Genomic DNA, 13,722 nt, shown 5'->3' with positions numbered 1-13,722 from the left:
GGCACGCGCGGTGCAAGACGGGCATGCGCACCAGGTAGCGGCAGGCAGGAATCCGCGGAGGGGTTGCTATGGAGACACCTGGTGCTTGTTTCTACGGAAACCGGGCGGGGCTAGCGTCTCGGGGAAGCAGCTTGCGCTGCAGAGAAATGAACCGTGGGTTCGAATCCTTCCTCGGCCCATTTACACCAGCTGGGTGAATTTGAGAGCCAATTTATCCACTCCAAGGCTCCCACAAGTGTCCTAAAGTGAGGATGGTAATCATTTCTCCTCTGACCCGTTTAAAAAGATGATGTATGCACAGTGCTTGGCACGCCAGCACCAGGCCCTTGGGGAACAACCAGAGAAATGGGTAGAGCGTGGCAGTTAGACCTGTGAGCCTCAGTTCTTGAGGGCCAGCTGTCTTCCCCGGAGGCCCTGTCTGTGGCTAAGAGATGGAAACTCCACATCACCTTCTGGAAACTTAGGGCAAGGCGGGAGCTTTGTGAATAACTCACCTCCTCCTGGTTTCCGCTCAAAGCCCCAGTCTTGGCCTCAGGCCTCTGGCTTCTACCCCAGAACCTTGGGGGTGGGGGAAAGGGACGCCCCCAACGTCTCTTTCCCTGTCCCATTGGTTTCCTTCCCCCATAAGCTTCCCCTCCCTCGGCTGTCTCCCCTCCCCCATTTGCTTCCCCTATCCTGGTTCTCCTCCCCAATTCTTTCCCCTCTTCTCTCCTGTCTTTCCCTTCCCATCCCTGTCTTCTTCCTATCTCCATCCCCCTCTGCCCTAGCTTTGTCTCTGGCATCAGTTGTCTCTCATTGCCTTCAAGTTTTGATCTCTCCTGTCTCTGTCTCTACCCCCTTTTCTCTCTTCACATCCCCCTTCCTGACTCCCCCCATCTCTGTGCATCTCCCCCATGACTCTCCCCTCCTCTGTCTCTTGGACTCTCTCTCCTTTCTGTCAGTCCCTCTCTATGACTTATGAGGTTTCTTCTCCGCCGCCAATGGAGGAAGCTGGAGGGGACTGCGGGTGGGGGGCCATGGGCCCCAGTGGGGGGGGGGGCGAGCCCAGGCCTGGAGCCCAGCCTGGCAGCCTCTCTCAGATCTGGGACGACCATTTCCTCTTTCAGCCCGGGAGTCCACTCGGGTTACGAGTTCAGGACGGTAGGAACTGGGCGAAGAGGACTTCTTCCTGAGACTGTGTCTGCAGGTCGGTGAGGCCTTTGTGCAGGTGGGAGACCCTAGTCCAGGCTCTGGGGGGCTACACGTGAGTCTCTTTGTACCTCTGTTTTGTCCCTGCATGATTTGGCCTGAGGATGTGATGCTGTGTGTGGGAGACAAATGGAAACATGTTCACTGTGGCGGGCAGGTGGGCGGGTGCCAGGGGTTCACTGTACACCTAGTTAGCACCTCTGTGCTTGCCAGCGTGAGACCCTGTGTGCTTGGGTGTGTATGTGTCTGACACAGAACAGATGGACTCCACCCACAGGGTATTTTCCTTTAAGTTGTGGTGTGTGTGTGTGTTTGTGACTATATTTTGGACACACAGTTGCTGCTGGAATCTGTGCTGTGTTTCCAGGTGTGTCTTTCTATGTGCCCATGCCAGGCAAATCCACAGATACACACACACACACACACACACACACACACACACACACACACACCAGGCAAATCCGCAGACACACACACACACACACACACACACACTCAGTTTCCATCTATCTTTGTGGCTCTGTGCAGGGGTCCTCATGTCTCGTTGGATATCCGTGTGTCTTTGTGTCTGCACTGTTTCAGGCGCCTGGGTGTGTGTGAGGGTTATGGTTATTCGTGAGTGAATGCTGGAGCCAAGTTACTGGGGCTGAGTCCCACCATTCTCCAGCCCCGTGGCTGCAGACAAGTCACTCACCCTCTCGCACGCACACTTAGTTTTCCCTGTTGTAAAATGCGGCTGCCTACAGAAGAGACCAGCGCTGGTTTCGAAGACTGAGATTAAAGGTGTGGAGTCGAGAGTCGTGTCTGATGCAGCAGGTGCTGCTGATCTGATGTCTGCTGTCGTCTTTCTCTGTGGTGTGCGCCTGTCGGAGGTTGGAATTCCGCTAGCCTCCCGGGGCCTGCGGCCTCCCACGCTCTGTGCTCTGCTGTGGGGGAACGTCCGGAACGCTGACCTGTGTTATCAGGCTCTGGTGGCCTGGGCAGGGGGATCTGGCAGTTCTGCCTCGGTTCTCATGCGGGAAATGCTAAATATTTACAGTTGGAACTCCCGGGCTCAGCACCACAGCCCTCATCCCAGGCTCTGGGGGGGGGACCAGCCTCCTCCCTCCCGCTCTCCCACCAGCCTCTCCCCATCCTCACTTAGGCGCTCCTGTTGGACCCTCAGCTGCTCCTGGGTCTCCTTGTGCCTGCTTCGAGCCTTGCCAGACGCAGGGTCTTGGTCCTGAGAGGTGAGAGGTGAGAGGGCGGGAGGGCAGGAGGGCAGGTGGAAGCTGATTTTGTCTGTTGGGAGACCTGGGCTTCCCTAGGCCTCCCTCTTACCCCGGTTGAGATCCTGGAAAGGGGGGGATGTTGCACATATACAATTTGGCTCCAAGGCGGGGGGGGTCCATCCCTGTTGTGGGGGGCCTGGTGTCTTCAAGGAGGGGGCAAGGAGAGCTCCTGCTTGGTGTGCGACTATGAGGGTGAGCAAGCCTTTCTCCAGCTCAGAACCCTCTGGGATTCCCACCTCATTCAGGGTAAAAGCCCAGGTCCTCTTTGAGGCCCACAAAGCCCTGCCCATTTTGCCCCGTTCCCTCCCTGCCCTCACCTTCTCCTGTTCTACCCCTTGCTCACTCTGTTCCAGTCTTACAGGCCTCCCTGATGTTCCTTGGGCACATCAAGCAAGGTCCTAGCTCAGGGCCTTTGCACTTGCTGTTCCCTCTGCCAGGAATGCTCTTACCCTTCTCTCTTTCTACAGGTCTTTGCTCAAGTGGCATTTTCTTCCTTTTTTCTTTTTTAAGATCATTTATTTATTTATTTGACAGACAGAGATCACAAGTAGGCAGAGCAGCAGGCAGAGAGAGAAGGAAGGAGAGAGAGAGGAAGCAGGCTCCCCGCTAAGCAGAGAGCCCGATGTGGGGCTCCATCCCAGGACCCTGGGATCAGACCTGAGCCGAAGGCAGAGGCTTTAAACCACTGAGCCACCCAGGCGCCCCTCAAGTGGCATATTTTTAGTGAGTCCTGACCCCGTTTAAAATGGCCCCTTATCCGGGGACTCCCACCCCCTTCCTTGAGTGTTCTCCTAAACACTTATCACCCTCTGCCCTACCCCCCGTCTGCTTTCCCCACCGCGATGTTGGCTCCATGAAGGCAGGGATTTTTTTGTGTGTCTGTATTGGTCATGGCTCTGTCCCCATTGCCTGGAAGAGCTCTCAGCACAGAGCAGGCATTAAAGGAGTGCTTGGTCAATGTGTGAACAAGGTAATGTGCCTGACAATGAAGACTCCAGGGCACGAGCCTGTGTGACCGCCAGGATGTCTGGCTTTGGACATAGTGGGACTTGGGAAATACAGGGGTGATGTGTGGACACCTGTGACATGTTCTGAGTGTGGGCAAGTGCATGCGGGAGGCACGTATGTCCTTAGTCTGAGAGGCTGTAGATAGGTGAATCCCAAGAATGAAGGCCATGGGGGCCAAGCTAGGAGGCCTCCGTGCATGCCCTCAAGGGAAGACTTACAGGAGCTCACCTATGTGAGCCAGGTAACACGTGGGAGGGTGTAGCTGACCTGGGGCTTGTGGGTGCTGAGGCGTGTGTGGGTGACACAAGGCACAGGACAAAACCCAGACTTCAGCCTCTGAGAGCTGATGTTTTGGTGGAGGAATTCAGATCACAAACAATGGCAAACGAATGAGGCAATTTCAGAGTGACAAATGCTGAAATGAAAAAGTTGGAGTGTGACAGGGAGCACCCAAGAGGAGCAATGCTAAATGGGGTTGTCAGGGAGGGCTTCTGAGGAGGGGACATGTGAGCTAAGACCCAAATAAGGAGAGAGGAGGAGCCATGTGAAAATTCTAGGAAGAATGTTCTAGAGGGAGGAAATAGCAAAGACCCTGAGGCAGAACCATCCTCGGTGTGTTTCAGAAGCAGCAAGGTCAGTGGGCCTGGAACAGAGTGAGTGAGGGGTGAGGGGGAGGGAGAAGAGGGTGGGGACCGGATGGGAAGAGGGTGCAGGGCCTTGTGGGGCACAGGAACACCTGGGCTTTTGCTCTGAGTGAGCTGGGGGCCACGAGGGGTTCTAGGAAAGGGAGACACATGGCCTGACTCTGGCAGCTGTGGGAGAAACAGACCAGAGGTTGATGACAGACAACTGCCTGGGGGGCAGCTGCTCTAAGGAAATCCAGATGGAGTCTTGAGCTGGGATCATGTTGGAGGGTGATGACTGTGCGCGACGTGGAGGAATTCAGGGCCTAAACAGAAGAGCGGACAGGCCTGGCGGATAGGTTGGATCTGCTGTGAAGAAAGAGGAGACAGGGATGATTCTGGGGTTTTGGTCTGAGGACGTGGGAGACGGGTGTCTGCCACTAGTCTGAGGTAGTGAGACTTAACCCCTCACCTCACCTCACCTCTTCCCACCCATTCTCCCTCTGCTTCTGCTCCAGCCTCCCAGGAACCGTCTAGCCTCAGGGCCTTTGCATTGCTGTTCCCCCTGGCAGGGATGCTCTTCATCCTCAGACATCCTCATCACTTTCTCCCTCACTTCCTTCAGTGTTTGTTCAAATGTCACCTCCTCCAGGAGGTCTTCCCTCCTTTCAAAGTGCCGGGCCGGATCCCCACATCTCTCCGCTATTTACTGCTATCTTAGCACCTAAAACACTATATTAATTCCTACAGTTTACTGACCTTGTTTTTTGCCTAAGAGGGCAAGAATTTTTGTGTTTTGTTCCCTACCGTATTCCTTAGAACTGAGGCTGGCACACAGCACGCACTCAGTGAACGCTTGTTGAATGAATGCACGACATGCTGTCCCGCAGGCCGCCTGGAACTCAATGGAGAGGCCGGGGTGGGACCCCATTTGGGCATTTCCAGCCAGGCGGGGGGGGGGGGGGGGTAAGGAGGAGGGCGGAGGGGCTCGGCGGGGAGGCGAGCCTGCGTGGACCTGGAGCAAAGCAGGTTCGGCCCAGCCGGAGAGCTGGGGGCCCAAGCTAGGCTCCGAGGGCTGCCCTCCTTCTTGTTCGTCCTCTGCCTGCAGGTCTGCCATGTCGACGCCTCCGTTGCGCACGCTGCAGCTGCTGCTCCTGCTGGGTGCGACGTGGGCGCGGGCAGGCGCCCCGCGCTGCACCTACACCTTCGTGCTGCCCCAGCAGAAGTTCACGGGCGCCGTGTGCTGGAGTGGGCCGTCTGCCGCGCGCCCGGCCGCGGAGGCCGTGAACGCCAGCGAGGTGGCGGCGCTGCGCATGCGCGTGGGCCGCCACGAGGAACTGCTGCGCGAACTTCAGCGACTGGCCGCGGCCGATGGCGCCGTGGTGGGAGAGGTGCGCGCGCTCCGCAAAGAAAGCCGCGGCCTGAGCGCGCGCCTGGGCCAGTTGCGCGCGCAGCTGCAGCACGAGGCGGGCCCGGGGGCGGGGCCAGGCCCGGGGGCGGAGCCCGCTGCGCTGCTGGCGCTGCTTGGGGAGCGCGTGCTCAATGTGTCAGCAGAGGCGCAGCGCGCCGCCGCCCGCTTCCATCAGCTGGATGTCAAGTTCCGGGAGCTGGCGCAGCTGGTCACCCAGCAGAGTGGCCTCATCGCCCGCCTCGAGCGCCTGTGCCCGGGGGGCACGGGCGGGCAGCAGCAGGTAACCTCTAAGCTCGCCAGGAGTCGTAGCCACTTCCTGTGTGCAACATTTAAGACGGGGCTCTTGTGACCCCACGCGGGATCTCTGATCCGCAGTTTTGAAATCCGAAAAGCTCCCCAGACCGGATTCCGACCTCCCCTCCCACAGCTCATTTGGGTCAGAACGCGACTGTGGCCACTTAATATCGTTACTTATCCACTTAATATAAATATTCATAGAGCCTGTAATCAAGCATATTATTATGTAAAGACCAAAGACCCATGTTGTGGAGGTGTTATGCGATTAAATGTCTGTCCTGTGTTACTCTTTCTAAATGCTGCCATATTATCCTTAATTCTGGAATATGGCTGGTCCCAATTTTGAGTAAGATTGTTGCTCTGTGACAACCCACACCTTACAGGGCTGTTGGGAGGATTCCGAGTTAATACTCATTATTGGAGGTACTCAACTCATTATCTCTACAGAAAAGGAGCATCAGAGGCACAGATCAGTTCAGCTGTGAATTTAGGCCCAGCTCTACTCTTGGCAGCTAGAGTTAGGCTTTGGGGAGTATCAGTTCTAGGGCTGAGACATGCCCCTGCCTGATCTCCCACCTATCTGGGTGTTGGGGGATTTAGGGGGCCCAGGGTCTTTTCAACTGAAGCTACTGCAGTCACATCTGAGTCTCTTGGTCATCCCAGGTCCTGCCACCACCCCTGGTGCCTGTGGTTCCTGTCAGTCTGGTGGGTGGTACTAACGACACCAGCAGAAGGCTAGACCCAGCTCCAGAGCCCCAGAGAGACCAGACCCTGAGACAGCAGGGCCCCTTGGCCTCTCCCATGCCCGCAGGGCACCCTGCTGTTCCCACCAAGCCAACAGGTAAGATGAGGACAGGGCTGTTGAGGGTGTGAGGAGGTAGGGAATTCCCAGTGCAGTATGGATAGAGGGAAATAGGAGCCAGAATTTTAATGGCTGATTTCTCTCATGGTAAGGAGACCAGAAGAAATGATGCTTTTATTCTGATTTTAGTATATGTGCTGCCGAAGCGAGCACGGTGATGCTTTTATTCTGGTGATGGAACAAGGAACTATGACTCTCATTCTGATAAAGACCAAAATTCTTACTGTGGTATGAAAACAGGGAAGGAGGTAGTCTTCCTTTGATGAGAGGACAGGGAATTTAGGACTGCCTGTTGGTGAGCATTTAAGCTAGTTCTGAGTGTCGTGTTCAGGATTTCTATTCTGGTGAGATTGTAGAAGCAGGATTTAAGTACCCCAGGCTCTGTATTTGCTGTAGTGAGAGAAGAATGAATTAGAGTTTTAACTCAGGCAAGGAAACGGATATTGGGGCTTTTATTTTGGTTACGGAATGGGAGAGGCAGGACTGCTATTCTGCTATTATCCCAATAAGGGGGTGGTTGGTCCGGGCTCTGCCTTCCCCCATCTCTGTACCCACAGGTCCGTGGCAGGATTGTGCAGAGGCCCACCAAGCAGGCCACAGGCAGAGTGGCGTGTATGAGCTGCGACTGGGCCGGCATGTAGTGTCAGTGTGGTGTGAGCAACAGCTGGAGGGTGGAGGCTGGACGGTGATCCAAAGGCGGCAAGACGGCTCTGTCAATTTCTTCACCACCTGGCAGCACTACAAGGTGGGCGCAGGCAGCTAGGGGGAAGGCTGGGCAGAGGGTGGGGGACCTGTTTCTGACCTTCTGACTTCCCTGTCCTGCCAGGTGGGCTTTGGGCAGCCGGATGGGGAGTACTGGCTGGGCCTGGAACCTGTGCATCAGCTGACCAGCCGTGGGGACCACGAGTTGCTGGTGCTTCTGGAGGACTGGGGAGGGCGTGGGGCACGAGCCCGTTATGATGGTTTCTCCTTGGAGCCTGAGAGTGACCACTATCGCCTTCGGCTTGGCCAGTACTATGGGGATGCTGGAGACTCTCTTTCCTGGCACAATGACAAGCCTTTCAGCACCGTGGATAGGGACCGAGACTCCTATTCTGGTAAGGAGAGCTCTTATTCTGGTGGGGAGTGGGGACGGGAGGTGGTACTCCTAGGTAGGAAATGAATGAAAAGTGGGGTGAAACTTCCCTCTGATAAGCATCAGTGTAAACAAGAGAATAGAGAGCACTTTTATTCTGGTGAGGGGATGGAAAGCCTAGATTCCTTCTTTGATGAGGCAAATTCTTTGCTAATAGAGTCAAGATTCCTGTTCTGGTGAAAGGCAGGGAGTGAGAGCTAGAAATCTTACTCTAGAAAGGAAGTAGGTGATTTTTTCCCCCCAATAAAGGTAGAGCTCCTGGTTTCCAGAAAAGGGTGGAAAAGGTGTAACTTGTACTTTGGTAGGGCGATAGGGAAGGAATTAAAGCTATTGCTCTAAAAAAGAAAATGGGGGCCAGGGCTCTTACTCGGGGGAGGAGAGGACTTCAGGGTTGTATTCAGTAAGAGAGAGAAGGGCCGGGGACGCCTGATGAAAACCTTGCACTAGTGAGATAGTGGAAGAGGCTTTTATTTTGGTGACAGGATATGGGGTTTCTCTCTTCTCAGGTAACTGTGCCCTGTACCAGCGGGGAGGCTGGTGGTACCACGCCTGTGCCCACTCGAACCTCAATGGCGTGTGGCACCGCGGTGGCCATTACCGCAGCCGCTACCAAGATGGTGTCTACTGGGCTGAGTTCCGTGGTGGGGCTTACTCTCTCAAGAAGGCTGCCATGCTGATCCGGCCCCTGAGGCTGTGACCATCTGTCCATCTGTCCCCTGGGTCCCAGGGAACGTCTGTCAGCAGGAGCCCACGTTGTCCTGGCCACACTTGCTTTGTGACTTGGCGTGGGCCACATCCCATAGCCCGTCCTGGTGTGGATTTGCTCCCCAGGGCCCTGAAAACGGGACCCAGGAATCCCCCTGCCCATCTCTCAGACCCAAATGGCTCCCCGAGGGCGTTTCGATCTCAGTTTGAGCTCATATTTTATAACAACACAAAATCTCCATAGAGCGTGTCTGGTTCGCATCTGCCCCTTGTCTGGGGTCATTCCCTGGGCCCGCCCTCCTCCTCCTCGTCCTCCTCCTCTTCTTCCAGCTCCTCCTTTAGGTCCTCCAGGATGAGGTTGTCCAGGTCTTCTAGGAGGCCCCCCTGGCTCAGGCAGGTGGCCACAGTGGAACCACTGCTGATGTGGGGGTTGCTGGGGTGCAGGACCTTGGGGAGGTGGTTCTGCTTCCGGCTCTTGGGGTGCGCGCAGGACGTCCCAGGCATGTGGGGCTCTGGGGAGGGAGAGGTTCTGAGGCCATGGAGCCTGAGGCCACCCAAGAGTCTGGGGGAAAAGGGGCTCTAGCCATGGGGCGCTCAGGACAGGGGAGGGGCCTGGGCCAGAGCCACAGGAAACTCAGAAATGAAAGGCACAGGTGTTGAAGCCACAACAGACCCAGGGACATGGGCATCACCTGAGACTACAGGACACAAAACAGGAACCAAGAACACAGACCACAGGGGCAGAGGCTGAGGCCATGAACAGGGTGAAACCACCAAGCCTCAGGGGCAAGACCACAGAATGTGGCTGATGGCTATTAAGAGGATCAGGGTCTTGGGTGGCCTGGTTTTGGGAGGCCACGGAGACTGGGGGTGGCCCTGGGAGATGTGAAAGGAGGGGCCGATGCCACGGGATGAGCTAAGTGGCTCTGGGGACGGAGGCCTTAGGAGGCATGTGGAAGTAGCAGGCAGGCACCTTGGTACTAAGGCCCCAGAGGTGGATGTCCCAGGAGTCAAGGTCAAGCAGACTGCCCCGAGTGGAGGGAGGTCATGGGCGACATGCCGGGCGCTCACCTCGCCGGTTGTAGCAATCGGCCGCCGAGCAGGAGTGGGTGTGGGTGCTGCGGCGATCGGTGTCCCGGTCCCAGCGTGGAGGGAGGATCCGTGTTGGATACACGGGGAAGCCGCACCCATAGCAGGGGGATGAGGACCCCATCTGTGCCCAGCCCCTGGGGGGCGGGCGGGCAGGGTCGTGAGGCAAAGGTAAGGCCGGAGGGCAGGGTGGGACCAGGGCAGGGCTGGGGGGGGGGGCAGGGAGGGGTGGGGGTGGGGGTTGGGTGGGGGGTCAGCACCCTCACCGGAAGTTGTGCCGACACCTCGGGCAGTGGAACTCAGCCACACCCCACATCTTGTCACCGGGCACCGGCTCATAGCGCTTTCGACACTTCCTGCACCGGGACACCTGGGCATGTAGAGTGGGGAGCAGGCTCTCGTCAGAGCTTGATACTGGCCGCAGTGGGAACGTACCCCATGGAAACTGACAAATGCTACAAATCTGGGGTTCTCCCCCCACCTCCCTGCACTAGCTGGGCTACTAAGCATTTACCAGAAGCACACAACTGATCAGGGGTTCCAAACCCAGACCTGGGATTGTGGTTTTGGGGTCAGGTTTGATTTCAGTGGCAGCTGTCAGAGCTGTGGAGCCAGAGGTCGGGCTTTGCCGTAGGGGTTGAGCTGGAGGGCCGGAGCGATGGGGTCTGAGATGGAGGCCGAGCTCCGAGATTGTGGGTGAGGGATTGGGCTCTTGGGGTTGATATTCTCAAGCCAGAAGTATGGGTACCGAGAAGGGGGATTGGGTCATCACCTCCTTCCGCTGCGGTACGCGCCGCCACCAAACGTGGTCGCAGGAGGAGCAGGCGAACTGCCGATCCACGGCGGGAATGAGGTCTTCCTGGGCTCGCTGGAACATGCGGAGGTTGGCTTCTGTCAGGGGCAGGAGGGAGGTTGCCACAGCCTGCAGGACGGGGACAAAAGGGAGGTCACGCCTCCCTGTGAACCTAAACACACATCAGCCTTCTTCCCTCTACATACATGTCTCCCTCTCTCATCCACGGATGTCCTCCACTCTCCCCGCCCGTGGAGGATGACCTCCTCCACTCTACCTACTGCTGTCCCATACCCTGGACTCACCTGGATGTCCTGGTCCTGCTTCATGTCCTCCGGTGGGTCCTGGGTGGAGACATCAGGGGCAGAAAATGGGGATGTAGCTTGGACCTCTTTTGACCATTATTTGTTGGGGCGGAGTGGCCAGGTCCTGGCCCTGTATGAGTAGGGAGTCCCTAACTCGGGAGGAGCTTAAGAGAAGGTCAGGTGCATGACCTCAGTTATCCTCATAGTCGCCTTGACTGGGGACACACCTATTACCCCCACTGCTGAGATAAAGAAACAGAGGCTCTGAGCTGGGAGAGGGGCTGCCTGAGTTCACCCTGAGTGCGCAGGGCCCAGCAGGCCCGGACCCCATGCTCCACACTTGGTGGCGCTGTGACCCATCGCCTTTTTGAGTCCATGTGGCTCTAGGCTAAGTGCTTGAGCTCTGGATTCAGAGAGATGCAGGTTCCAATCCTGACTCCAGCGTTTCCAGCTGTGGGAGTGGAGCCAAACCACTAACGAGGGGCATCTCAAAGCCCCATGGCTAACATCCCAACCGCCACCTGCTTGCTGTGTGAACCTGGCAAGGGACTCCATCACTCTCCATCTCGGTTCTGTCGTGTGTAGCACAGACGTGATAACGGGACCGTCTCAGTGGATCAGTATGGGGATGACATTCAAGGAAACCCTACTGCAGAAGGAGCGCTCACTTTCCTATTATCATTTTTTCTTTATTTGAAGTAGGCTTCATGCCCAGTGTGGGGCTTGAACTCGTGACCCTGAGAAAGAGTCCGTATACTCCCCTCCCCCGCACTGAGTTAGCCAGGTGCCCCTCTCATTATTTTTATCATACCCTTTACATGAGTAAATGTAAAGAATACAATACAAACTTTATTACACGCTAACAACTAGGGGGGTGCTTTCAGGCAGGTGAGATCCATAGTGCTCTGGCCACCAAAGTCATTTAAGGGGTAAAGGAGCCACACTGCACCTGTGCCTCAAAGCCTTTCATTCATTCATTCATTCATCACATGGGGTCCCCTGCCCCTCTCTCCTCCCCCATTTCTGTTTATCCTAGCCTGTCCGCCTGTTGTTCATTCTGTTGCCTCTTCCAGGAAGACCCTTTCCAACCACCCCACTTACCAGGATCACTATTCCTTACACCCCTTACAGAAAGCCTTTTCTGACCTCCAGGGTCCTCTACAATGACACTAATCCTGATTTGCCTCACTGCCTAGTTTCGTTCTCTCTCTCCCACTCAATGCCATCACTGTGTAACGAGCGCCTAGTATGCACACTCCCTGGTTGGACCTGCGGCTGGAAAGGTAAGTCTATGTGGACCATGAATTGGGGACTGGTGGTGCACAGAGGGGCTCATCACGGATACGCCAGGTTCCTTTGGTTCCCCCTCCTCAGATATCCCATCCTTTGATTGGGGGGGCAGTTTACCTGGGCATCCAGGTCATTACTCAGTTCCTGTCCATCTTGCTGCTTTACCCCTGGTGGCAAGAGTAAGTGTAAGTAAAAGGTCCTTGAAGGATCTTGGAGTTTCAGGGTCCCCCAGGGTCCCAGTACAGACCCTTCTCAGAAGATCATCTCAGCGCCTCTTCCTACCCTTAACCCAGATCACACCTCCTTTGCGCTCTCCCGGCTCCCAACCCCTACCAGGTCCCGGACCCCAACCGGCTCACCGTACACGATGGAGCGCCCCACTCCCGTGTGGTCGCTGGCAAATCTCCTCATCAGAGTCCCCGCCTTCCTGGAGGATACCTTCCCATGAAACTTCTCCCGGAGGCGCCGGACGCTTTTCTCCAGCTTGGGGGGGCAAAGGGGGGTTCCGATCGCGTAAGGAGAGGAGCGACTGCCCCTCCTCCATCTCTAGGCATCCTTCTTCCAGCCCGAACTTGACCCTTGGTTTTGGTCTCCCCCCCCCGCCCCCGCCATCCCTCTACGGCATTTCCTGGAAAAAGCCAAAGTCCCCACAGGGCACTGGGGGAGGGAGCGGACCGGGGCCAGCGTCCCAAGATAAGGGAGGAGGCTGGCCAGGTAACCCCTGGCCTCTGACCCTTGACTCTGCAGCCCCCGCTTTTCCTTGAGGAGGCCTCATCTAACCCGGGGGATGTGGCGGTCATTCTCCTTTCCGGGGGAGAGGGGACGAGTGCCAGCCAGGGGGTAGGTCTGGGCTTCGGATGGAGTCCCCAGAAACTGCGAAGCCTCCTCCGCGCCCCCGGCCCCTCCCCGGCGCCTCTCGCGAGCTCCCCGGCCCAGCCGTAGCCATCTCCTACCTCCACACCTTCTTGAGACATGGTGGCGGCGGCGCAGGTTCCCGCGAGGGTCTGTAATGCGCGCTCGGAGCCCCCCTACCTGGGCGCGCCCGCGGGTCCAGCAGCCGCGCAGGGCAGGGGGCGGGGCCTCCGGGCGGCCCCGCCCTTCCTCCCCGGCCCCCTCTTTCGCTTTCGATTACTGGGGATGACAGGGTAGACGGGGCGCTCTGGCTCCGCCCCGGCTCCGCCTCTGCTCTTGCGCCCCAGACCCGGGCGGGCGCCAGGGGTCTGCACCCTGCGGCGGAGCGCGCGGACCTCGGGCGGTGGAGGCGGCGCGGCCTCTGCAATCGGTCACATGTCCCCACGCTGCGCGGGGTCCGCGTCTTCACGTCCCTCGTGGGGGCGGGGCCGCCTCGGAAGGCCGCCGCGAATTTCCGTGTCCCCCTCTGCCCGCGCTCCCCCACTTCATCGCTCGCTCTCCTCCCCTCCCTCAGGAATGAGGACCTGGGCCCCGTGCTCGCTCTGAGTCCCTTAAACGCGGCCGTGTCTTCTTTCCGAACCTCAGTTTACTCCTCTGTAAAATGGGGATGATACAGTGGCTACATCTTGGTTGTGTGTGTCTGCCAGGATTCGAGACCCGGGGTGGAGCGCGTAGTACCACCTGGGGTAGGCTAACTCGTCACTGGGCCACCTACTGTGGACCGAGAAGATGCTTGTTAAAAACAGGTTACCGGTCCCTAACAGTCTGGCAGCAGCAGCCTGTACTCTAGGTGTTCCTGGGATTCTGCACCGTAAAGTGGAAGGTGGAGACTC

At 57.3% G+C, this 13,722-nt stretch overlaps 2 protein-coding genes across 5 annotated transcripts; one reads left to right on the top strand and one right to left on the bottom strand.

The window, feature by feature from the left end:
- Positions 1-2,302: 2,302 nt before the first annotated feature.
- On the top strand, positions 2,303-8,497 carry ANGPTL6 (angiopoietin like 6). 4 transcript variants are annotated; one of them, XM_045992102.1, is made up of 6 exons: positions 2,303-2,417; positions 5,199-5,781; positions 6,462-6,639; positions 7,218-7,405; positions 7,487-7,757; positions 8,302-8,497. In XM_045992102.1, the coding sequence occupies exons 2-6, from the start codon at positions 5,206-5,208 to the stop codon at positions 8,490-8,492; spliced, it is 1,404 nt and encodes a 467-aa protein (XP_045848058.1). In that variant the 5' UTR covers positions 2,303-2,417; positions 5,199-5,205; the 3' UTR covers positions 8,493-8,497. The 4 variants fall into 4 exon arrangements, with proteins under 4 accessions (XP_045848058.1, XP_045848054.1, XP_045848056.1 ...); XM_045992098.1 differs by having other exon boundaries at positions 2,403-2,424; XM_045992100.1 differs by lacking the exon at positions 2,303-2,417 and adding an exon at positions 4,082-4,100.
- On the bottom strand, positions 8,498-13,376 carry SHFL (shiftless antiviral inhibitor of ribosomal frameshifting). The gene is made up of 8 exons (XM_045992103.1): positions 12,931-13,376; positions 12,337-12,460; positions 12,095-12,144; positions 10,688-10,726; positions 10,362-10,511; positions 9,856-9,959; positions 9,572-9,726; positions 8,498-9,012 (listed from the first exon to the last, which is right to left on the bottom strand). Exons 1-8 carry the CDS (start codon positions 12,949-12,951, stop codon positions 8,780-8,782), a joined length of 876 nt encoding a protein of 291 aa, XP_045848059.1. The 5' UTR covers positions 12,952-13,376; the 3' UTR covers positions 8,498-8,779.
- Positions 13,377-13,722: the final 346 nt, after the last annotated feature.

This window comes from Meles meles, chromosome 20, assembly GCF_922984935.1.
Source record: "Meles meles chromosome 20, mMelMel3.1 paternal haplotype, whole genome shotgun sequence".
Classification (NCBI taxonomy): domain Eukaryota; kingdom Metazoa; phylum Chordata; class Mammalia; order Carnivora; family Mustelidae; genus Meles; species Meles meles.
This window is presented reverse-complemented; position numbering and strand designations above follow the sequence as displayed.

Bases quoted from the DNA above. Each gene is read 5' to 3' on its own strand.
- SHFL (XM_045992103.1), bottom strand. From the start codon at position 12,951: ATGTCTCAAGAAGGTGTGGAG. The intron at 12,461-12,930 runs GTAGGAGATGGC...TGCCCCCCCAAG, and splicing joins TGTCTCAAGAAGGTGTGGAG to CTGGAGAAAAGCGTCCGGCG. The intron at 12,145-12,336 runs GTGAGCCGGTTG...TCTTGCCACCAG, and splicing joins GGGGCGCTCCATCGTGTACG to GGGTAAAGCAGCAAGATGGA.
- ANGPTL6 (XM_045992102.1), top strand. From the start codon at position 5,206: ATGTCGACGCCTCCGTTGCGCACGCTGCAGCTGCTGCTCCTGCTGGGT. The intron at 5,782-6,461 runs GTAACCTCTAAG...TGGTCATCCCAG, and splicing joins GCACGGGCGGGCAGCAGCAG to GTCCTGCCACCACCCCTGGT. The intron at 7,758-8,301 runs GTAAGGAGAGCT...CTCTCTTCTCAG, and splicing joins GGACCGAGACTCCTATTCTG to GTAACTGTGCCCTGTACCAG.